The 22,547-nt window shown below is 43.4% G+C and overlaps 1 protein-coding gene and 1 long non-coding RNA gene across 10 annotated transcripts in view; one reads left to right on the forward strand and one right to left on the reverse strand.

Moving 5' to 3' along the window:
* Nucleotides 1-22,547, reverse strand: part of Syne2 (spectrin repeat containing nuclear envelope protein 2) — a 309,215-nt gene that overhangs the window by 114,330 nt on the left and 172,338 nt on the right. For all 8 annotated transcript variants that reach the window (XM_076921989.1, XM_076921988.1, XM_076921985.1 and 5 more), the window contains exons 54-63: nucleotides 22,147-22,302; nucleotides 19,034-19,174; nucleotides 16,707-16,889; nucleotides 15,890-16,027; nucleotides 12,060-12,245; nucleotides 9,481-9,603; nucleotides 7,938-8,120; nucleotides 5,885-6,016; nucleotides 1,894-2,085; nucleotides 1,236-1,310 (exon numbers count right to left, since the gene is read on the reverse strand). In XM_076921989.1, the coding sequence (XP_076778104.1) occupies nucleotides 1,236-1,310; nucleotides 1,894-2,085; nucleotides 5,885-6,016; nucleotides 7,938-8,120; nucleotides 9,481-9,603; nucleotides 12,060-12,245; nucleotides 15,890-16,027; nucleotides 16,707-16,889; nucleotides 19,034-19,174; nucleotides 22,147-22,302 (1,509 nt within the window). The remainder of the gene's footprint in view (nucleotides 1-1,235; nucleotides 1,311-1,893; nucleotides 2,086-5,884; nucleotides 6,017-7,937; nucleotides 8,121-9,480; nucleotides 9,604-12,059; nucleotides 12,246-15,889; nucleotides 16,028-16,706; nucleotides 16,890-19,033; nucleotides 19,175-22,146; nucleotides 22,303-22,547) is intronic.
* Nucleotides 1-22,547, forward strand: part of LOC143437089 (uncharacterized) — a 31,290-nt gene that overhangs the window by 8,057 nt on the left and 686 nt on the right. For both annotated transcript variants that reach the window (XR_013106764.1, XR_013106765.1), the window contains exon 3: nucleotides 7,358-7,424. This is a non-coding gene — a long non-coding RNA (uncharacterized LOC143437089). The remainder of the gene's footprint in view (nucleotides 1-7,357; nucleotides 7,425-22,547) is intronic.

Consider the following 22,547-nt stretch of genomic DNA (forward strand, 5'->3'; position numbering starts at 1 on the left):
TATGTATTTTTGTTGTTGTTGTTTGGTTTTTTTTAAGATTTATTTATTTTTATTTATATGTGTACACTGTAGCTGTCTTCAGACACACACTAGAAGAGTGCATCGCACCCCATTACAGATGGTTGTGAGCCACCACATGGTTGCTGGGAATTGAACTCAGGACCTCTGGGAGAGCAGTCAGTGCTCTTAACCCGCTGAGCCATCTCTCCAGCCCTTTGTTGTTGTTGTTAAAGACAGACAAATTCTCTAAGTGGATCAGCTCAGAGGCATGCAAATGCCTGGAATGAAAATGTGTGTGGGTCTTCGCTTGGGCTGTGGGTCCTCAGACTGGGAATTGAGGTTGTCTGGTGGTCAGAGCACAAAGCAAACTGTCACCCTTACCCTCCAACTCCACGCTCTAGTGACACTCAAAAGGACAAAGTGTCTACTCTGTGTGACAACGGAGCCATGGAATAATATACAAAACGAGCAAAAAAATTGTCTTGTGGTTACACCTGAGTCACATAAACCACAAGCTGCCGCTAGCTTTGTCTTTGAGTAGAAACTGTGCGATGCCTTAGTGTTACAAGTATGAGATGGAGATTGGTACCAAGAAGGTCAAGTTGCTTTCAACCAGTTACAATGAAGCAGTAAGAGTCAGCTATATTAGTGGCAAACACAACTCACATCCTTGACAATACTACTCTAAAACAAAAACACGTCTCAAATATGCAAAGCAATTATCAGCTATAAACCACACCAAGCCCAATGCTCTCAAAGCCCCAGAGGAAGAATTCAGAAGTCTGCATCTGACAGAGGTCTCCTTTACACCAACAGGTGCTTCTCCTCCGGGGCAAAGTGGGCTTAAATGAACTTAACAATATTAATAACTGAATAAGTACTTCAGTCTTGATTTAAAAATAAATTTAACATTAACTTTAAAAGCCTTAGGCTTTCATGTGTTTTCTCTGACAGTTATTTAGAGATCTGGTTCTAGCCTGCTCAAACAGGAAAACTGTTTTCCTGGGAGCTGGAGAGATGGCTCCTATGTATTGCTCTTGCAGGGATTGAATTTGATTCCCAGCACCCATTCTGAGATTTGTAACTCCAGTTCAAGAGGTTAAGATACCCCAGCCTCTGAAGGTACCTATCTTCATGTCCTGTATATGTTCTCTCCCCATCTCTCCCACACAGATAATTAAAAAATAATATACTAAATATATTTTTAAAAAAGAAAAAAAAAAGGTTTTCCTTACTTCACTCTTCACGGAGCTTTCTTCTGCCTCCTCCTTGACCACTGGCAGGAAAGACATGGAGTTTGTTCTGTTCAGCTGAAAGGCATAGCATAAGAACACCTGCAGTCAGGCTGTGGACCAGCATTGCACCCTGGCCTGGATTGCATTTTTATGTACCTAAATCATTGTCCAATACGTCCACCCACGTCCAAAGTCTCTGGGCCTTGTGCCTTTCAGTCCTTTCAGCCAAGTGTTGCCTGTGGAGTCTCATTTGCATGATCCTCTTAGCCTCACCCCCCTTGCCTGTGGGCCTTCTCCTCTGCATGATCCTCATGGCCCCACCCCCAAACAGCTGAAGTGCTGTTCTCTGTGGACTCAGGCACTGGACCACTTTGAGTCTGCAATAAGATGTCTATTCTAAGGCAGATACTTCAAAGGTGGTTCTCTCCCACCTTCCCTGGGGAATTTCATAAACATGTTTTTAGGTAACTCAGGCATAAGAATTCTGGGTGGGGTCCAGGGCAGACACTCCCAGAAGGCTTGCACTCAGTCGTAAACAACCTCAAGTGGAGTGTTTCCACTTTAAAAAAAAAATTTCCTTTGCTATGGAAAGATGTCTCCTAGGCTGTTTGCTCTCCCATGGAATGTGGGGACAGGATTAAGCTAAAGCTAGACCTACCTTCCTTTCTGAAGCATCTCTCTCTGCCACTGTATACTCTGAAGTGCCCGCAGAGGACTTATCTCCTACTTCTTGCTGTTCTTGCTTCAGGTGACCATGAAGGTTCAGTACAGCAGTCTTCAAGTCCACCAACAGATCCTCCTTTTTCTGGTTTAGATTCAGAATCTGCTTTTCCAACCTTTCGATCTCTCCCTGTTCAGAAAGTTGTGGGCATCATTTGAGAGAAATCAGAGTGGCTTTTGGATGCTCCCAGGAGCCAGCTTCCTTCAGTACGAAGAGTGTTTGCTGTCGTGGTCCCAGGCTGCTGGACCCAGTAGCTAGTTCATAGACCTTGTAAAGCAGAGGATCCGGGGGTTGAACAAAGCATAGGAGCTTGGAACAAGGTCACAGGTGACTAATGTACAGCCAGGGAGGGGAGCCAGCACCGTAGTAACTAACCGCAGGACTCACAGAACCAGATTGCCAGGGCCAAGAACTGTACTTTGATGAACACATACTTCCCACTTTGCATATAGAATATTACAAGTACCTGCTCCCATGGTTCCCCAGGAGATTATGAAGATTATTATTATTATATACAAGTAAGTTTTCCTAAAAGTCCATTAGGATGATGGAATTATAGAATCTTAGGTTTTGTAGGAATTGTGTGTGACAGTTACCCTGACTCTCCAGCACCCTTCACCTGAGCTCCTCTTCAGAAAGCCAGCGTTCATTCACAGTATCTCCCTGGCTGAGGTGTAGCTCCGGCAGCAGAGTGCTTGCTTGCTTAGCATGCAGGTGACTCCTAATTTCATCTTACGTACACACACACCCACACAAGCACGTTTCTAATGTATTCCTTAAAATCCCTCAATATTCACTAAATTGTGTATGTATATATGTACATAGATACATGTGCGCATGAGTACCATAGGTCAACCTCAGAGCTATCCATCCCTATAAACAAACAAACACGCAGGGTCTTCCTTGCCCTGACTGGCTTGTAACTTACTATGTAGATCAGGCTAGTCTCAGACTCACAGGTCTGGTTGCCTCTTCCTTCTGAGTGCTGGGATTAAAGACATGTGCTACCACACCTAGCCCACCTATCTTATTTTTTGAAACAGGGTCTTACTTGCTAGAACCCAACAAGTAAATTCTGCCGACTAAGCACCAAGTCCAGTGCCCACCTCTGTCACCCCCGGCTGAGACTACAAGCATATGCCACTACACTGGTCTTGCTTTGTTTTGCTTTCATATGGGTTCTGGGGATTGAAATGAGGTGCAAGAACAGTCACCAACTAAGCTGCCTCCCAAGTCCCCAAGTCATTGGATTTTTACACCCAAAAAAGGTAACATGTCGCTCTGAACAAGAGAGAGAAAGAGTTCTGAAGTCTAGAGTAAGAAAGCAATTTCTGTCAAGTTGCAGCTAGTGTGGCAAGGCCAACCTCTGGCTTCCCTATGACTTCTGGGTTCTGGCACTCACTGTGAAACTAATACCCCTATTCTATCTGCACGGAAAGTTCTCTACTAACAGAGCTAACTCTGAGTTAACTATGTCTCGTGGTCCACTTTCAATAAACACTAGACTTCAATAGGAGATGCCCCCAACAAAAGCAGTGCCACAGACATTAGAATAAACTCAGGAAAACAGCAACCAGTGATGAGTAGGCTGGTAGGCACTGAGCTGCCATCTGCTCTATGGTATCCATGTGCTCTGGGAGCCTCTAATAGGGTCTAGAGCTGAGGAACACTGCCCCTGAGATATTATCATCATTGCTATCAAAATGTCACTGGCTGTTTACAGTTTGGTACTTAGACTGAGGGCACAAATGGATGGGTGGCAAGCCCACAGGCATCTTTTATGAATCAAGGTAGTGACACCTATTATTTATGGTAGGAAAAGCTTGCCAATGCTCTTTAAGAATGTCCTTGATGAAGATATATCAGGATAGAGTGCTCAGCCAGCAAGCCCTGTGTTCAGTCACCACATTGCATACCCCAAACCCATCTTTACTATTCTGGTGACAAAATGGAAGATGGGTTGTAAAGCATTTGCTCTGTCCCACGTGCAATGACTAAAAAGAACTTCCGGGAATGTGCATGCTGTGAACTGGACTGCCCCTCCTTTTTCTTACAGAACATTATTTTTACACAAAATTAAAAGGACAATGAACTATACTTATATACTCAAATGCGATTCTTCAAGATTTTTCTCAAGAAATGGTGTTATGTAGGGACTATGGAAACACATGAAGTTTGGGAGTCATTGCATGACTCAAACAGTATTCTTTAAATGACCCAGCATGACATGATAGCATTAGGAGATACGGCACAGTTATGGTTTATGGAGGGACCACAACTACGAGTGTGAAGAATCCATCGATGAGGCCTTCAATCCCCCTCGAAGTTAGCCCTAACTTGCCATCTGTTGAGTTTTAGTGTAGGGTTGTGTTTTGTTGTTGTTGTTTTTTAAATGCTCATGAGACTATGTGGCACATGCCTTTAATCCCAGCACTCAGGAAGGCAGATCCAGAGGCAAGTAGAACTTTGTTGAGTTCGAGGCCAGCCTGGTCTACACAGTGTGATCTTGTCTGCCATCATCCCTTCTAAAAGGTTGACCAGCAGTCAAATATGAAGAGTCTCATTTCCCAGTGGGTGGTTGCCATGACAACTTTAGCTTTGTTCCAGACAGGTGTTTTTTTTTTTTTTTTTTTTTTTTTTTTTTTTCTTTTTTTGGTTTTTCGAGACAGGGTTTCTCTGTGTAGCCCTGGCTGTCCTGGAACTCACTCTGTAGACCAGGCTGGCCTCAAACTCAGAAATCCACCTGCCTCTGCCTCCCAAGTGCTGGGATTAAAGGCGTGCGCCACCACTGCCCGGCTTTCCAGACAGTTTTAAGCTCCTGGGTAAATCACTGTGCTTGGAAGTCTCACTTTTCCACTTTGAGATATTATTGTTACATCAAATCCTCTGGTAGAGGTAAGGAAGAAGTTAATATTTTGGGGGGTCATTTCTATTTGCCCCTTCTTTCTTTCTTTTTATTTTTTTATTTACTTAGGGTTTTTTTTCCCCCTTCTTTCTTGACACACAACCATTGTCAGCCAGGTGTTCTGTCTTGTCGGTTCCTTAGGGTTCATAAGAGCCATTGAGGGAACAGTAGTGTGTGTGTGTGTGTGTGTGTGTGTGTGATGAACCCCAAAGACTTGTCCTATATGTCATTTCCTGTATTTGTACTTACACAACATAAGCTCTTTGAAGCTGTGAGTTTTTAAGTATTTGAAGAAACTTGGTTCCCCTCACCCTTCTGAGCTGCTCACACTGGGCCTGCATTATCACTTCAGCAGTAATGGGCTATGTCTCCTGAATTTCTCATATTTTACCTTTCATGTTAAGCAAGCTACCCCCAGTCTCCCAGCTAGTAAATGTCTGGGAGTTTTGAGTAACACATTAACTGCTTGTCTGTGTCCATCAGGTATCAGGAAAAATATGAAGCTCTCATGGCCTTGGCCTCTCTCATACCATTTAAATACAGATGTACCAATATAAAAATGAAAACCGAAAAGGCCCTACCCATCGAGATTTTCGGCACTAAAACCACCATATACCTTCATTATATCACTGTTCAGAGTTTTACTACCACTAAAGTCCAGCCTACCCATTCTGCCCAACCCCCTAACATCAGCTTCTTGGGCACAGAGAAAATGCAAACCAAGATGTGCCATGCTTACAGTGTGGCCACCCAAGAAGCCCCACATGAGGACTCAGAAGCGAAGACCTACCCAGTTTCTGTAACTAGATCTCAAGTCCAGGGGTTGCAATGGCAAATTAATGACACCATCCAACCATGAGGTCACAAAATAAGAATGGAAAGAACATTGCTGCAGTTGGGGAAAAAGGATGTCAGGCACAACACTGTCACACTACAAAAGATTCTAGACACCAATCATTAAGTAAGAGTTCACAGGATGGACGGATGGACGGACGGATGGATGGATGGATGGATGAGACGTACCTGTAATGACGGCATGTCAGCCATCTGGTCCTGTGACATATGCTCGGGGGAGAACTTGGCTGAGTGGTTAGCTAAGATCTGCTTCAGACTGTTTATTTCTTCATCACATTCAGCGGTCTGCTTTATGACAACCTATAAAATAACACGCAGCCCCCAAAGAGCCACTGTTACCACCTAAGTAACACACAGGTTCTTTCCATTATCCATCCCACCCCAAGTTCCTCTAAAGTGTGACTTCAATAGGAAACAGAAGCTTTTTTTAAAAAAAGATTTTAAAAATTATATTATTATTTTGTATTTATTTGAGCATATACGGGAGTAGGCACTGTACTGGCCGAGGTCAAAGGACAACTTGCAGTTGACAATTCTCTCCTTCTACCACGTGTATTCTCGCATGGCCAAGCATGGCAAGCAATTGTCTTTCCCTACCGAGCCATCTAGCAGGTCCCCAGAACATCCCTGTGGTCTAGATTCATTTTCTAAATAAACAAAAATTCCAAATATAGTGATATTCTATGTTTTAAATATTACCTGCATTTATATTCAAAATCTAGATGATATATATATATATCCACCATCATCCCTTTGCTTCTTAAAGAGGCCACTTTAAAGCACAGTTAGGGTTATTTTCCTTTGCCCAGTAAGATAGAAGAGATTAAAGATAATCCATCAAATTTGATACTTTTACTTCACTTATAAACTATTTTTAAGAGAGGTACAGTGACTGCTAGGTCACTGTCCCCGCTGCTGGTATTAGAAGAGAAATGACATCAGTTGATTAGCACCTATGTCAGAGGCTAGAGGTTTGTCAAGCTTCAAGTCAGTAGAACAGGGTCCCCCAACTTTAGAGGGACAGGATGTCCACTTCAATGCCAAGGGAGTTTTTAGAAGTAAGAAGGTATAGCCCTTTCCGAAGCAAGAGACACAGAGTCTCTGCCCAGTGTGCCTGTGGGGTTCAAGGCTCTTTTAATCATTTCTGTTCTATGGGAGCGGCTGTTGGCCTAGGAATATAAACTCTGATGATTCTGGCTTGGGACTGGTGGAGTAATAAAACTTTGGAGGGGAGGGGAGGGGAGAGGGGAGGGGAGGGGAGGGGAGGGGAGGGGAGGGGAACCCTCCTGAGAGGGATGGGAAAAAGTTGTCAGAACAAAATGGCCCTCAAGATGGAAAAACACCAGAAGATTCTAGAACTAAAATTCCTGCGTCATTGCACAGGAACTAACCCTGACATGTGGTACCTCTTTGGTCCTCCATTGAATCTTTGGACACAGGTCTCCCTGAGATGGTAAATGGCCCGAGCTACCTATGCCTGGTGTTGGAGAATATCCTGAGCATTTAATCCACAGGAAGAAGAAGTGATTGAGGTGGACAAGGAGACTGCTAGGTCCTACCTACTTTACAGGTCTGTAGTTTCCAGAGGCTGAGGGGCCTTGATCAAGTTTGAATTCTCTTTCCCTTGTTTCACACACCTAGGTCCTTAACAGAAGAACTAACAAACACAACAGACCACAGAATGCTAATGTTCTCAACAGAAACAAAGGTAAGAAACATGGGGGTGGAAGAGGGGAAGCTTATTTACTTATTCAAACTAAACACCACCTCTTGAGGAACAACTGCTTTCAATTAAACTTGAAAACTAAAAAGGGTGGTTTTGGTTTGCTAACTTGACATACGCCGGGGTCATCTGGGAAGAGGGAATCTCCATCAGATTGACCCATAGTTAAATCTGTAGGGCATTTTCTTGGTTGACTTCATGTGGGAGGGCCCAGCCTATAGAGGGCAGTGCCACCCCTGGGCAGGTGGTCCTGGATAGTATAAGAAACCGGGCTGAGCAAGACATGTCTCCTCAATGGCTTCTGCTTTAGTTCTTGACTCCAGGTTCCTGCCTAGGCTTCCCTCAATGGACTATGACCCAGGATATACAAAGCTAAGTAAACCTTTCCCTCACCAAGCCCTTTATCACAGCAACAGAAGTCAAGGGACACGAAGAATGCAGCCAACTTTTACTGGACATTTTCGTGCTCTAAGTTGACTCTTGTCATAAACCGCTCACCTTCAGTAACTCGTTTTGCTCCTGGGTCACATTTTCTAAGAGTTTCACATCCTGTAAGAGCTGGCTTGTCCTCTGAAACACGGGCAGGGGGTTGGTTCCTGTTTGGGGTAGCCTCAATTCCACTTGGTAAGTCATTATCTCAGCAATGGTCTTTTTCATGGGATGGATGTTTTCAAGTATGACCTTACCGGCAGTGAGGAAGCCCAGTACAAGAATGAAAACAGAAACAAAACCAACCAACCAAATAAACAAACAACCCCCACAAAAGCCAATGCAAGTTATTTAGTGCAAATTAAAATATTTATAATTCAAGATTGGTCTTTAATATGCAATTTCAATTAAAAATACATTATTGTTAGTTGCGAGAATATGCATGTGCTAGGAACCCAACTGAGGTCTTCTGCAAGAGCAATGTGTTCCTAACCGTCGAGCCATCTCTCCAGCCCTGAAGTTTTGATTTTTAAAGCATTTCCTTAATTCAGATTTGAGGTATGTTAGTGGTTAAAGGTCTTAGGGAAGAATGTTTGGGAAGGACTAACTTCCAAACACTCCATCACCATTCACACAATCGGTTGCTAAGTTCCTCTCTTCTCCTCTCTATATGGAATTGTGACTTAGTGCTGCATGCTGTCGCTAGGCAGGTCTTGAATCTTCCAAAGCAAGCATACCTAGCCCAGGGCTTCCTGCAGGAGTCCTTTAAAAAATGTTCCCTGAATTGAGCACAAGTATCTGGCCAAATTAAATGTTATTACTACAGACTCCATAGCTAACGACCTCATTTCACCCTAAAATGGAAGTACTCTAACCCCCATTCCACAGGCAAGGAAAGTAGGTTCCCAGAAGGAAGAAGGCCTGATTAAGTTTAGCCGGCGTGGCAGGGACATTAGAACTCAGGTCTGCCTGATCCCCAAGTGCCGGCTGGAGTTCATAGGTCTGTACATTTGTTGAGACACTGTGCATGGATCTTTACAAATTATAGCTTAGCAAATGGCCTCGGCACCAACAGAGAGAGAGAGAAGGAGAATCCAGGAAACATGATTGCAAGGGTCAGAAACTCCCCATGGGCTCACAAAAGTGCTCAAGGACTGGGGAGGGCAAAGCTTAAATGACAAAGTAAACTGCAGCAAAACTGTGGATGCACAAGGGACGCTACAAAAATGACTTAAATGATTTTCATGGAGCTGTGACTAAGAGCCGTGGCTGCTCTTCTACCCACGATCAGTTTCCTGCACCCACATGGTGGTTCGTGACTGTAACTCCAGTCCCAGGGGATCCTACACTGCCTTCTGGCCTCCAAAGGGCACTCCGTGCATGTGGTACATAGACGTGTATAGGAAAACACTCATACACATTAAATACAAATAAACAAAAACTCAAAAATATCTCACAGGTATTTTCATATGTATCTATAGCTATTCCAATCTCATCTGTATTAATCTAATGGATCCAACAACACATTAGGTCAAACTCTACGGTTACATACTTTTAGGCAGACAGTAAGTGTTATTAAAAAAAAAAACTTTCAAAAGTAGTTCATCCATACCTCCCCATGCCTGAGATGTTCTTCGGGTGGAAAATCAAATATTTCTTTGGATAACAGGATAGCTTTGATCTTTGCAACCTTTTTCTCCATTGATTTTACTTCAGACTCGATCACAACCACATCCTAGAGTGTAGACACAAGACATGCTCCTGTATTCCATGTTGTACGTCAATAATCTGTAACTCGTAATATACTGTTATCAATCCTATTCTCTATTCTCATATCTAATCAAAGGGCCTTAACCACTTATACTGCTTAATAACTAAGTTACAACCGTAGACGGTTGTATGGCTTTTAATAAAAAACATGTAGTCTAAACTTACTAGAAAGCATTGTGGAAGCCAGGCGTGGTAAATTACAGGAAACTACTGATGCACAAGGAACACTAACAAGCGCCTTTGATCCCAGCAATCAGGAGGCAGACGCATGCAGATCTCTGTGAGTTTGAGCCCAGCCTGGTCTATAGAGCAAGTTCCAGGACAGCCATGGCTCTTTGCTAAAAAGCGCCTTTGATCCCAGCAATCAGGAGGCAGAGGCATGCAGATCTCTGTGAGTTTGAGCCCAGCCTGGTCTATAGAGCAAGTTCCAGGACAGCCATGGCTCTTTTACACAGAAAAGCCTTGTCTCTGGGGGGGTGGGGGGTGGGGGGGGTGGGGGGAGTGGGAGGGGGAAACACCCAAAAAGGCATTGTGAAGTCAAGATATTCATTGGAACACTTTTCAGTTGCTCATGAGAACAAAGGTTGGCACACTTCCTATGCCAGCTTCTAAAATAAACTCTTGAGTGTCTACACACTCTTTAAACTTATCTTTGGAATGTGTTTAAATATGTGAACTCAAGTAGGTCTGGCATTTTGGAAATTCCCATCACTTTAATTAAGAGAGAGAGAGAGAGAGAGAGAGAGAGAGAGAGAGAGAGAGAGAGAGAGAGAGAAAAAGACAAGTCACCCTTAAGAAACTAACAGACAAGAAACTGGAAAAGGCCCTGGTTTTCTTACCCACCCCCCAATGAGCCCCTGCGGAGCAGAGCGCTGCTGAGTGATGTCATAACCACTCAGATTAATTTCAACACTACGTCTCTTGTCTAATGGTTAATTTTCTCAGTGCCAATGTCTGTAACTGGGCCAAGAATCTTAAAGTAAAATGCTAGAAAAAGATGCTGAAATATGTGAGGTACACCCACATGAGTTCAGGACAGTGTGGCGTGAGAACAAGTTGATGCAGTTGACAAGAGAGGCTTTGAGAACGATGGAGAAAGGCTGAAGGCTTAAAATGATAGCCGTTGGGAGTCACTTAATTCTGAAGAAAACGTTAGAGGAGTCTGAATGTAATTAACTGTAGCGGGAAATAATAAATAATTGGCACCAAGCCCCTGGGTGACTTCTTGTGAACTTTCTCCCCACCTTAAAGGCGGGATCTGGTTCCTGGGCAGTGGAAGGGGAGGTGGAGCTGAGAGGTTTGGGGGAGAAGGAGGAGAGGAGAGAGGACAGGGAGAAGGAAGGTGGAACAAGAGGAAGACGATCCAGATTGTGTGTGGCTTTAAATAGCCACAGGTAGCTATAAATATCTTATAGATAAATAATTATAGGACAATTTGTCTTATCTAGGTGGCCAATTTATATCATTATCAATTGGCTCTAAAATGATTGTTTGGGCATCTTGTGAATTGAGGATTTATTGATATGTAAATCTGACTAATTAATTATAAGCTTCTAGAGTTTTGATTTACTGGGTTAAGGAGATTTGCGACAGCTGGCCACAGGGGATGTATGGCTGAGAAGGTAAGGTGGGTGGCTCTGAAGCAGACAAACCAGAGAAGGGAAGACTGCCGACCGGAGCTAGTCAAGAGGCACCCAGACCAGGCAGAGAGTAGCTGGGTGTAGCACGGGAGTTTGGTGCCAATTATTTATTATTTCCTACAATTAACAGCGCTAAAGTACCGTAATTACTTATAGAAACATAGCTAAATTATTACAAATGAAATTACATTAAAATTTATTGATAATAATAAATTTAATTATTATTATTATTATTATTATTAAATTTGGTTTTTTGAGGCAGGATTACTCTTGTGTAACCTTGGTTGTCCTAGAACTCACTCTATAAACCAAGCTGGCCTCAAATTCATAGAGATCCACCTGCTTCTGTCTCCCAAGTGCTGGGGTTAAAGGCGTGTGGTACCATCACCCAGCTTAAAATGGAATTTTTTTCACCTAGTATTTAGGATCCATACCAAACTATAGAATGCATCATAAAGTCATTCCCATCAAAGATCACAGAAGTATGCCACTGCTTTGGAAAAGGCTTCTGTAACTAAGAATTGACCCCAGGAATCGGGTCAGAGAGAGAATAAAAATAACAAACATATTTATCAGATTCTTCACGCCCGGAGCTAGACCGCTCTGGGTGAAAGATCGGAACTTGAATCTTGCTATAGTTGTACAAAGTAAAATGTAACCCAAGAAATAACATCAATTAAAAATGTGTCTGTGTAGTGTGCTTTTGTAGGATTTGGGGGTGATTCCTGGCATAATGAACAGTACACAGTACGCAGGAACCCACAACTTTCCGGTCACTTACATCTGCCACCTGCTGGACCTGTGGGAGGGCTTCCACTATCTGTTGCTGTAAGGCTGCCACCTGGTCACTTAACTCGTGGATAGTCTGGATTAAGTCATCCGTTTCAAAAATGATTGACAGATCTTCTAGATCGGTGAAAATTGAATGTAGAAGACTGTGTTTCTGCTCAGAATCTTCCAGAGCCATCTAGAAAAACAAGAAGAAAAGAGGGAAATGCCGGTCTGATGAACCGAGTCCATCAAGTTCAGATCCAAGAGAAAGTAGTGAACTGTCTTAGAAGCTCTAGGTCCTGGTCACGTCTGTGTTCAGAACAAAACAATGAGCGCACTACCGTCAGCGGGCTTGGGGCGAGATGTGACTTGAACATCTGCTGGCAGTCGCCCATCAGATAATAAATGCTGGTTGTCTGAAGAGTCCAAAATTTCCTGGAGCTTGTTACATGACAACAGCTAACATAAGGAAGAACCAGGTATCTGTTAGATGGTAAAGGAATAAGCAGGCTCTTGCAGTAATCAGAGCAGCACCGAGCAACGTGAAAAGCAGCAACCACTGATGGCTACGGTGATGGGACAACTTGCAGGCACACTGTGCTAAGTGGACGTGAAATTCAAATAAGCAAAAATTAGTTAAAGGACCTGCTATGTAGCTCAGGCTGGCCTTGATCCTCCAACCTAGCCTTCTAACCACAGGCTTTACAGTGGATTGCTACTATGCCCAGCAAAATAAACTTTCTTATGTTTAGTGGTGAATGCTGACAGTCACGGGAGCACATGCCTATAACACCAGACTTGGGAGGTGCAGGCTTGGGGATTAGGAGTTCAAGGCCAATTTAAGTTATATGAGACCTTGCCTTAAAACCAAAACCAAAACCAAAACAACCTAAATCAAAGGGAAAAAGTAACAAATAATGCCAGAAAATGGAAAGGAGGATTTTTACTAAGTATGTATTCCTTATACAGTCCACATGTGGGAAGGAATACATGCATGCTGTAGCATGTGGGGGAGGTCAGAGGACAACTTGCAGAAGCCGGCTCCCTTCTTTAAATCGTGTCAACTTCAGGGATGGAACTCAGGTCATCAGGCTCAGTGGCAAAGCGCCATTACCTGCTGAGCCATCCTGCAGGCCCAGGACAGCTATTTTAATTATAAGGACAAAATGTGGTTTTCATACAGGACTAGTTCTTACTGCCCATTTAAGGATTTACTAGGATCCACTGTGTGGGAAATAAACCCGTAGATCCCCTTGCTTTACTTCTTCTGCTCAGTCCAGCCATTTAGAACGTCCCTGAACAGTTTGAGAAACTCATTCACACTTAGACAGTTACATCAGCACAAGGGAGCAGAAATATCCTTTCTTCTGAGCTCATGGCTTACTTTAAATCATTTTGAAAAATTGAGGAAGAGCATCATTGCTCTCTTCTGTCTTTGCAAACTCTCGAAATTGATGAGGGTCAGGCTGCTACTGCTGTGGCCCAGTTGGGAGAGAGCTTGCGTAGCCTGGGAGAAGTCGTAGTATCAGTCACCAGCATCACAGAAATCTAAGTGGGTGTGGTGATGTGTGACAGTCATCTTTGTACTGAGGAATGGAAGCAGGAGGCTCAGAGGTGTCACACCGAGTTCACAGATAGCCTGGGTTTCGTGAGACTGCCTCAAAAGGAAGATGAGATAAAATTGTGTGTGTGTGTGTGGTGTGTGGGTCAAGACTAGAGAGTAGAGAGATGGCCAGTGGGTAGGGGCACTTGCTGCTCTGCAGAGAGCCCACTTCAGTTCCCAGCACCCACGTGACTGCTCATCCTCTGTTAACTCCTACTCTCGAGGACCCAGTACTCTCTCGTGACCTCCACTGGCACTGTACACACAGTGCACTTAGACACACGCAGGCAATATACTCATAAAAATAAATAACTCTTTCAAAAATGGTGAGTCATAAAACTGATTTAAAATAGAAAATGATCTAGGGATATAGAGAATCAACCCAAGGTATGTGGGTAGAGCAGGGGACGAGGGGCAAAAGAATCACACGTGAGAACAAGAAAAGGAATAGGTGGGCGAAAACAGACAGGGGGGCCCCAAAGGATAAAAATGTGCCACCAAATCTTGACTGTCAGGGAGAAGAGGCCAACCCTCAGGGAAACACTGTGCCACCCTAAATATATAAAGGACTTAGACTACCTTTGAGGTCCAGTTACTATGGAAACGTATGAAAGAACCCCTTAGTGATTCTTTCTCAGGACCTAGTAATGAGAGAAAGAAAAGCCACCTTTATAATCAACCCAGTCAGTACCAGGCACTGGACAGCCCCTGGCAGCCATGGCCCCAAGAAGAGCAACACTTCCATTGGCTCTGTCTCTCCGACTGGCACAGAGAGGGATGCTCAGGAAGACAGCATCTTCTGAGGCATAGCATATTAGACCTGATTTCTATTTCTACTGCCTGGTCACTACTTATTATTAGCATAGTTGGTTAAAACGAAAGAGATTTTATGGCTATGTTCCAGGGCACAGGCCTAACATAGCTCAGCTTCTACTCACAGAACCACAAGGCTGCACCTGAGAGGCCATCTGAGGCACAGGGGGGCGGGGTAAGAAGGCCTCCCTCCTGCTGGTTGCTGAGGGAGGAGGTATCACTTTCTTCACTGGTGTAACCTCTGACAAGCTGCCCACACTCCCTCCCGTTAATACCCTGCATACCTAGACTGGGCTTGTTTGTTTGTTCTTTGTTTTAAAGACACGAATGTAGGAGCAGACTTGTTGGAAGATTTTCAATGGGAGAGTGAAGGGGTTGAAAAAGGGTAATGGCGGTGAACATGACCAGAATCATTGTATACATGTGTGTACAGGAGTGTCCAAGAGCAAATAAAAAATAAAGCCATCTAGATGGGGCCTTGTATGTAGCTCAGAGGGCAGAATGGTTGCCTCACCTGTGTGAAACCCTGTGTTTAATCTCAGCACCATATAAACAAGGCCAGGGGGCACATGCCAGTAATCTCCACACAGAAAGCAGAGAGACAAAAGGATCAGAAGTTCAAGGTCAGCTTCATACAAGGCAAGTGCTAGGTCAAGCTAGGACACGGGAGACATCTTACAAGTTTTCTTTCAGATTCCCTTAAGCTGTTGATGGTCAGTTGTCGGACACAGGGAGAAGTTAGAGCCAGAGGTTGAGCTCAGCTTCTTGAAGCCACTCTGGAGACCTGTTCCCACGGTACTATCAATATGGTGGCTATATTCTTCAAGGCAGCAGGACACTCTATAGTCTGTTACTCGGAATCCTTGGAGTTGAGTGCTTGTGACTGGCGGTGCCTTCATAAGAATGACCTTCTCACTGCCTTAGCCATGTGACAGGACCTAATGGACAATGTGGCTACCTCATCTCATTCATAGGACTGACCAACACATTACCTCAGCCATGTGACATAACAGAATGAGCAATGTGGCTACCTCATCTCATTCCTACTTGTGCCTGAACACCGGGGAGAGGAGAATCACACAGATCCTGTATCCAGGTAATGAGAAAAGTGGTTATCATTTTAGAACTCTGTGAGCCATAACCTTCAACACCATCTAGTATGATGTCTTACCTCATAGGTGGGAGAAACTGAGGCCCATAGAATATATAACTATAGCATTAAAAGAGACATGCCACAGGACAAGAAGACCCAGAATCTCCAAGTCTAATGTCTGCCACTATCCCACTATTCTCTCTGAGTCTTGGCATGGTTAATGATAAAGATGCATTTCAGAATGGATAGTAAAAAGCCCAGATGCTGCTGACTGGGTATCCCCTTTCACTCTGTAGGTTCACTGACTTGGAGAGAGCCCTGGAGGTCTTACCTGAAGGGTGCTCGCACGGTGGCTCAGGGTCCTTGAAGAGTCATAGCCGGCAGGATTGGCCAGCAAACGGCTGGTCTTTTCTATCCATGCCTTTGTACTCTTCAGAAGATCACTGTATTCTTCCATCTTAATTGTGGCCTGTGGGTGGGGGAGAAAATGGAAAGCAAGCTTGTTGAAGGGTAGTTACTGGGTCTGACTGACCCCTGAATACAGAGCTAACTACTGTTTGTCAGTAGCATTCCAGGCCTCTTGGGCCTTTATCATGGCTGAGGACACAGGCCCACTTGCTCCAAGTGAAAAACCTTTCAACTTGTCCTCCACAGGTACAAAGGGTTTAAGGAGTTTCCGTTAGAGCCCGGACAAAGGCTCCCCGTCAGTACTTCAGTGAGCCTAGTCCCATTTCAGCCTCATTCTGAACACAGGGCTTACACTTTCTCCTTGAGTTCAGGCCCTGACCCCATCATATCTCATTTCAGGATGCTGTCCTAGCTGGACCACACTTGGAGCTCACCAAACATAGCTATTATTTAGGAGGAGAGAAGGACCTTGTTCCCAAATGGCACATTGCGTTCTCATTGCCAGGCTTCCCAGGCTCTGGAGACAGCATGGCCTACATGCCCATGCCTGGGCTTTCGTTTACCCAGGGAAACACAACTGGCTGGACTCCTGCTGAGGTCTCACTGTGCCACTTAGAGAAGGGAAGGAAGGGTGGCCACAACATGACACTACTGGCTGCCTCTGTTACCCTTTGCTTGACTTTGTTTAAGCCCTTCTTGGAGCCCCCATGCTGTGCAGCCATCCATTTTCATGGCTATACCTTGTTGAGCTGCGAGGTTCTGGATTCTGCCCTCTGGGATACTTGCTGGTGCTGCTGGAAGGGAGCCATCAGGTTATCCATCCATTCTTGAGCCTGTCCTGGGTCCTGCTCAACGAAGTCCTGAACCTCAGAGTCCAGCTCACTCAGCTTGGAATGCCAGAGGTCCAGCTCGTCCCATATTTTCTAGAGAAGAAAATGAGAAGTTAACTTAAATGAAGATGCCATGAGCGGGTAATGACTAGTCTGCACATGGCACTTGCATTTGGCAATGCCAAGATAACATCATAGGCGAGCTGGTTCATTCACACCCAACAACCATTTGTTGTCTAAACTGGGACTCACTTTATAATTGTAACCATATCCACTTCGGTACAAGTGAGCTATCACAACAGAGGATAATTAATAGTAGACAAAGTCTATTGAGCCCCAAGTGAGCAGAAGCCAGGAGGTCCACAGAAGGTTTTAAAAAGGTTATTTTTTAAAGTGATGATTTATTCCTTAGTCTCAGCTCGTGGGAGATTGAAGCAAAAGAATTTCCTAAGATCAGGAATCTGGGGCCAGCCTGGATGACAGTGTGAATTCCATCTCCCAAAGCAAATACCAATAAAAATAGAAAGGGCAATTTAGATTTATCTATCTGTGTATACATGCACAAACATACACACATACATACATACAGGAATCCAGAAGACAACTTCAAGTGCAAAAATAAAAGTAACAACAATGTCTATTGCATAGGAATTGGTAGAGTGTTGGAAAATTCGCAACATGCATTAGCTTTTGACAGCTAGATTTGACTCAAACTAACAGGTTGAATTCAAACCAGAACATAAGTGGGCAGAGGGAGATTTCAAAGGTAAAATTTTTCAAGTCTTACCTAGTATTTGTATAAGAACAAGCTTGGGAAAACAAAGCCTGACTTGCTAGGTCTGGTTCCTCTGCTTAAGAACCAACACTGGCCAGGCGATGGTTGCACACACCTTTAATCCCAGCACTCAGGAGGCAGAGGCAGGCGGATCTGAGTTTGAACCAACACTGGCCAGGCGATGGTTGCACACACCTTTAATCCCAGCACTCAGGAGGCAGAGGCAGGCGGATCTGAGTTTGAGCCAGCCTGGTCCAAAGAGTGAGTTCCAGGACAGCCAGAGCTACACAGAGAAACCCTGTCTCAAAAGAGAGAGATAAAGAGAGAGAGAGAGAGAGAGAGAGAGAGAGAGAGAGAGAGAGAGAAAGAGAGAGAGAGACAGAGAGAGAGACAGAGAGCAAGAGACAGAGAGAGACACAGAGAGAGACAGAGAGACAGAGAGCAAGAGACAGAGAGAGAGAGAAAGAGAGAGGAGGGAGGGAGAGAGGGAGGGAAGAAAGAAAGAAGAAAAGAGGGGGAAGAGAGGGAAGGAAGGAAGGAAGGAAGAAGGGAAGAAAGGAAGAAAGAATAAAGACTGTGTCTAACAGCGATCCGATTTTGGAAGCCCCCATTAGAGGTCTTCCTAAAGTGTAGATGGCAATACGAATTCACAGGCAGCTGTTAACTTGGGATTTGGAAGTAGAACAATGTTAGTCTACACTTTTACCTAAGAAGTTATTTCCTAAGCAACTTCACAAGGGAAATAAGAGTGGAGTTTTTGTGTCCTTGTTTAACCTTGGCAATCTAAAGAGAAACTTACTATATCTCAGACCTAACTGATTCACTTTTTTTTTTCAGTCTTCCCACAGAAAGATCCTTACTGTCTATTTATTTATGGGAATCTATTTCCCAGTCTAAGGCAGTCAGGAGCCAGGGCAAGTGCCAGTATAGCAAAAACCAAGAAGAACGCTTCCATGCACCTGAGCTTCCGTGCCTCTGTGGTGACCTCATCTCTGAGGCTCCAGTGATCTGTTTAGATGTGTATGTGTGTGTCTGTGTGTCTGTGTGTCTGTCTATCTGTCTGTCTGTCTGTCTGTCTGTCTGTCTATCTATCTATCTATCTATCTATCTATCCATCCATCCATCCATCTATCTCTATATCTGTCGAGACAGGACCTCAGCCCACGCTGGCTGCAAACTCCCTACGTAGCCAGGGATGACCTTGATACCTGTTTCCACTCTCTGAGTCCTCCGACTGCAGGCATGTGTCACATGTCCTGTTTCATGCAGTGCTGGGGCTCACACCCAGGGCTTTGTGTGTGCCAGACCAGCACTCTACCAAATGAACTACATCCTTAGCCCCAGTTCTGGTTCTTAAGAGTTTTAGATCTTTCTAAAAAACCCATCTTTGGTCCAATTCCTGTCTGGGATGCTGGGACAGGGGTGAGACAGACGTGCCGAAGTCATCTAAGGGGTACCTTACCTTTTGGATTTCATGAGCTTCCTCAATGTTTCTGCTCTTCTGTTGCAGCATTTTTTCAATGCAGCGAAGCCCATCATTAATCGTCTCTATTCTCCTCCTCATGCCACTGGATGGTGAGCTCTTTGAGAGCTCACTGCTTATCTGTGGCCAGGGAGAAAGTCACAGTTGGTTTGCAGTTTCACTTCTCCACTCTAAATAGTACTCAGTTTTTTGACTTGAAAATATTTTAACATGGGGGAGGGGGAGGGAGCTACAAACCATACCGTTAACACGTTAGTGACAGGCTAGATCAGCAGACTAGCTTGTCTGTGTTGGTAGCTGTGTTTCCCGGTCTTTTCAATATAATCTAGAAGTCAGTTTATTTAAATAAATAAAATGTCTGTTATATTCGGAAGTACTACTGAGGGGCTCTTTGAAGCATCAAATACTTAGTAGGAAAGAATTTCGAAGAGAAAAGGCTTCCTTAGACATGCTGAACTTTATAAGAAAATCTTTTACACAGCTCTGTGTTCAACAAGATCAACTTTATTCTTAGGCCAATTTAAAACAAATGTAATCTCCATTTTCCTGTCCGGCTAGGTAAAACCTCCTCAGACTACTTCTTAAGGATGGAGAGCCCTGTTTTTGTCTCTGCTGTTTCTAGTGTGTTTTCCTAGCAAACAGAACTCTAGTCACGGAGCACAACATTTTTTTTTTTTTTTTTTTTTAATCTAAATGATTTTCTTAAGAAAATAACTTGTGCTAGGAAAGATTAAAAATATTGAATATATTGTTTTTCCAAAGGCCTGGGCAGTGTGTATTCTTATCTTTTAAGCTACTGTTGGTAAGTAGCCATAAGATATCCACATAATACTATACACACAAGCTGAGGCAGAAACGACCTCAGTGCAGATAAGGATGCATTTGTAGAAGCTGAAACCTGGGCTAATGGCTAACTCAGTGCCAAGCCCACACACAAAAGTGTTGGTAGAACTTGATCCTAGAAGCCTCCGTCTGGTTCCCAGTGGCAAGCTCTTGTCATATAGTGAGGGGGTCATACCTTCATATTATATTTTTTATTTATAGACCATATACATAATAAAGATCATTATTTTAAAATATCAATTTAATATTTTAGTTTTTTATGTGAAAGAATATTTTGCCTCAGTATGTATGCGTACCACAGGGGTGCCTGGTGCCTGAGGAGGCCAGAGAAAGGCATTAGATCCCTTGGAACTAGAGACAAAGATGGTTGTGAGCCACCATGTAGGTCCTAGGGAATGGACCAGGGTCTTCTGCAACAGCAACAAGTGTTCTTAACTACTGAGCCATCTCTCTGGCCTCTAAACTCTAAGTTTAATCCTAAAATACATTTTTAAAGTTAATTAATTTTTGTCTAGGTAATACAGTATCAAACAATGAGGTTGCCTGATATGGGCAGTAACTCTCTTGATTGAAGTTCATACTACCATTTAGACACACAAGGGAAGATTATGATGCAGGGGAAAGCAGCCATCTGAATGACAGACATAATACCGTATGTGGCTGTGGCCTGGCCTCTTGTACTTCCTTGGTACTTATGACACAATAAAAATCAAATTTCATTTGTCACAAACATACATGTTCACAATGGAAAGCTTCACACTTAAACATGAAAGACTATTTTTATGACATAAAGTCATAAAAATAACACTGCGATTAGCTCAAAATATTTGGTAGTCTCAAAGAAAGAAGTAATAACAATCCTTGGACAAAGTTCCAATAAGTTAGTGTGTTAAATCAAAATATCTGTTTTAACATATTAGAAGATTGTGTGCTGATTTTCATACAAATCACATGTTCTGAGAAATCTGCCACAGAATTAGTTAATGACACATGCTAGCATCTGAGGGGTTTGTTGTTTCCTTTGTTTGTCTCAGCCTGCAACCCAAGCAGGCCTCCAGTACATGGCAATCTCCTGTCTCACTGTCTGGGGTGTTGACATTACAGACGTGAGCAATCATAGCTAGCACTAGTGCCTAAGTTTGAAATCTGATTTTTGTATACATCTCCATTTTATAAGAAAATCTATATAGCTCTATATATCTATATAGTTGGATATGTACAATATAACTAACTTTATTCTCAGGCCACTCTAAAAACAAAGGTAATCTTCACTTCTCTACTGTCTAGGCAAAACAACCTCCTCTTAGTAGCTACTTCTTAGGAACAGAGAGCCCAGTTTTTCTCTGTGATGTTTTTAGTAGTGGTTTGTTTTACTTATCAAAGTATGAGAGCCCGAAGCTTTAAAGACAAAACATAAAATCCTCCTGTGGACACGGGACCAAACACAGTTTTGTTCTGTTGGTCTGAAATGTCTAATAAAACTATCTTGCTGAGTGCCCCTGTTTCCAGCACAATGGAGCAATTCACACCCTCTCTTCAGACCTGCATGCTAAGGTAAAAAGTTTTTCCCAGGATGCTTTGTGAGAACGCCATCCACATCACAATTAAACAGACAACACACACTGAAATGCTATCAAGTGAACAATGAAATCTATGTTTCTACTGCCCTTGGCTGTTCTTTCACTGTTTGGGGGAATATTTTTTAAAGCAAAATATTATATATGCCCCCCAGTTCTTAAAGATCTTTAGAATAAATAATAACATAAAAATAATAATAATAGCAAGCCAAGTTAAAGATAATGCAAACTATTAAAATGTAAAGGGGGAAACTAAGACAACTGGTGAAAAAAAAAAAAGACAGATGATCTGAAACTCTGGTACCTATGCAATTTATTCCTAGCACCTGTATCTCACTATTCAATACATGAGCTCCATAAAACCAGGCAGAGCTGAAAGTAGAGAAATTAAGATTGACAATCAAAGGATATTTTCTTATTTCCATTCACCCATCCCAATCAACAACAGCATTACATGTGCGCACATGTGCGTGCGCACACAAACACACACACACCATCAAACCACACACACATACACACACACACCCCATCAAACCACATACACACACCATCAAACCACACACACCATCACACCACACACACACCATCACACCACACACACACACCCCATCAAACCACACACACACACACACACACATACACACACGCGCGCGCGCGCACAACCCTCACTACCTTCTCGTCGGCATCTTCTAGGGCTCTCCTGCATTCCTCCACCTGGGACTCGATCTCTGCAGGGACTATACTATACATCTCAGAATACTTGATGCGCAGTTTCTCCATAGTGCTCTCGAAAGTCAGCTTGCCTTTCTGAAGAACGCTCCGCAACTCCTAAAACCATCAACAGAGTCTCAATACTTACAGGACCTGGGGAAAACTTTAGCCATAAAGAAAAGTGAAAGCAGATTTCCAGGGTCCTCTCGATTTAAATAAGCCAGCTTTACATGACAAAACCTCCCTATTGATACAAGCAGATTAAGCCCTAGAGATAGGGGGTTTAGTCAGATGATTCTTTCCAATTTGTAAGAATCGAACTTGATAGCTCTTCATGCTGTCAGACTCTTGTGCCAAAAAGA

The sequence above is a fragment of the Arvicanthis niloticus genome, chromosome 23 (genome assembly GCF_011762505.2).
Source record: "Arvicanthis niloticus isolate mArvNil1 chromosome 23, mArvNil1.pat.X, whole genome shotgun sequence".
NCBI lineage: Eukaryota > Metazoa > Chordata > Mammalia > Rodentia > Muridae > Arvicanthis > Arvicanthis niloticus.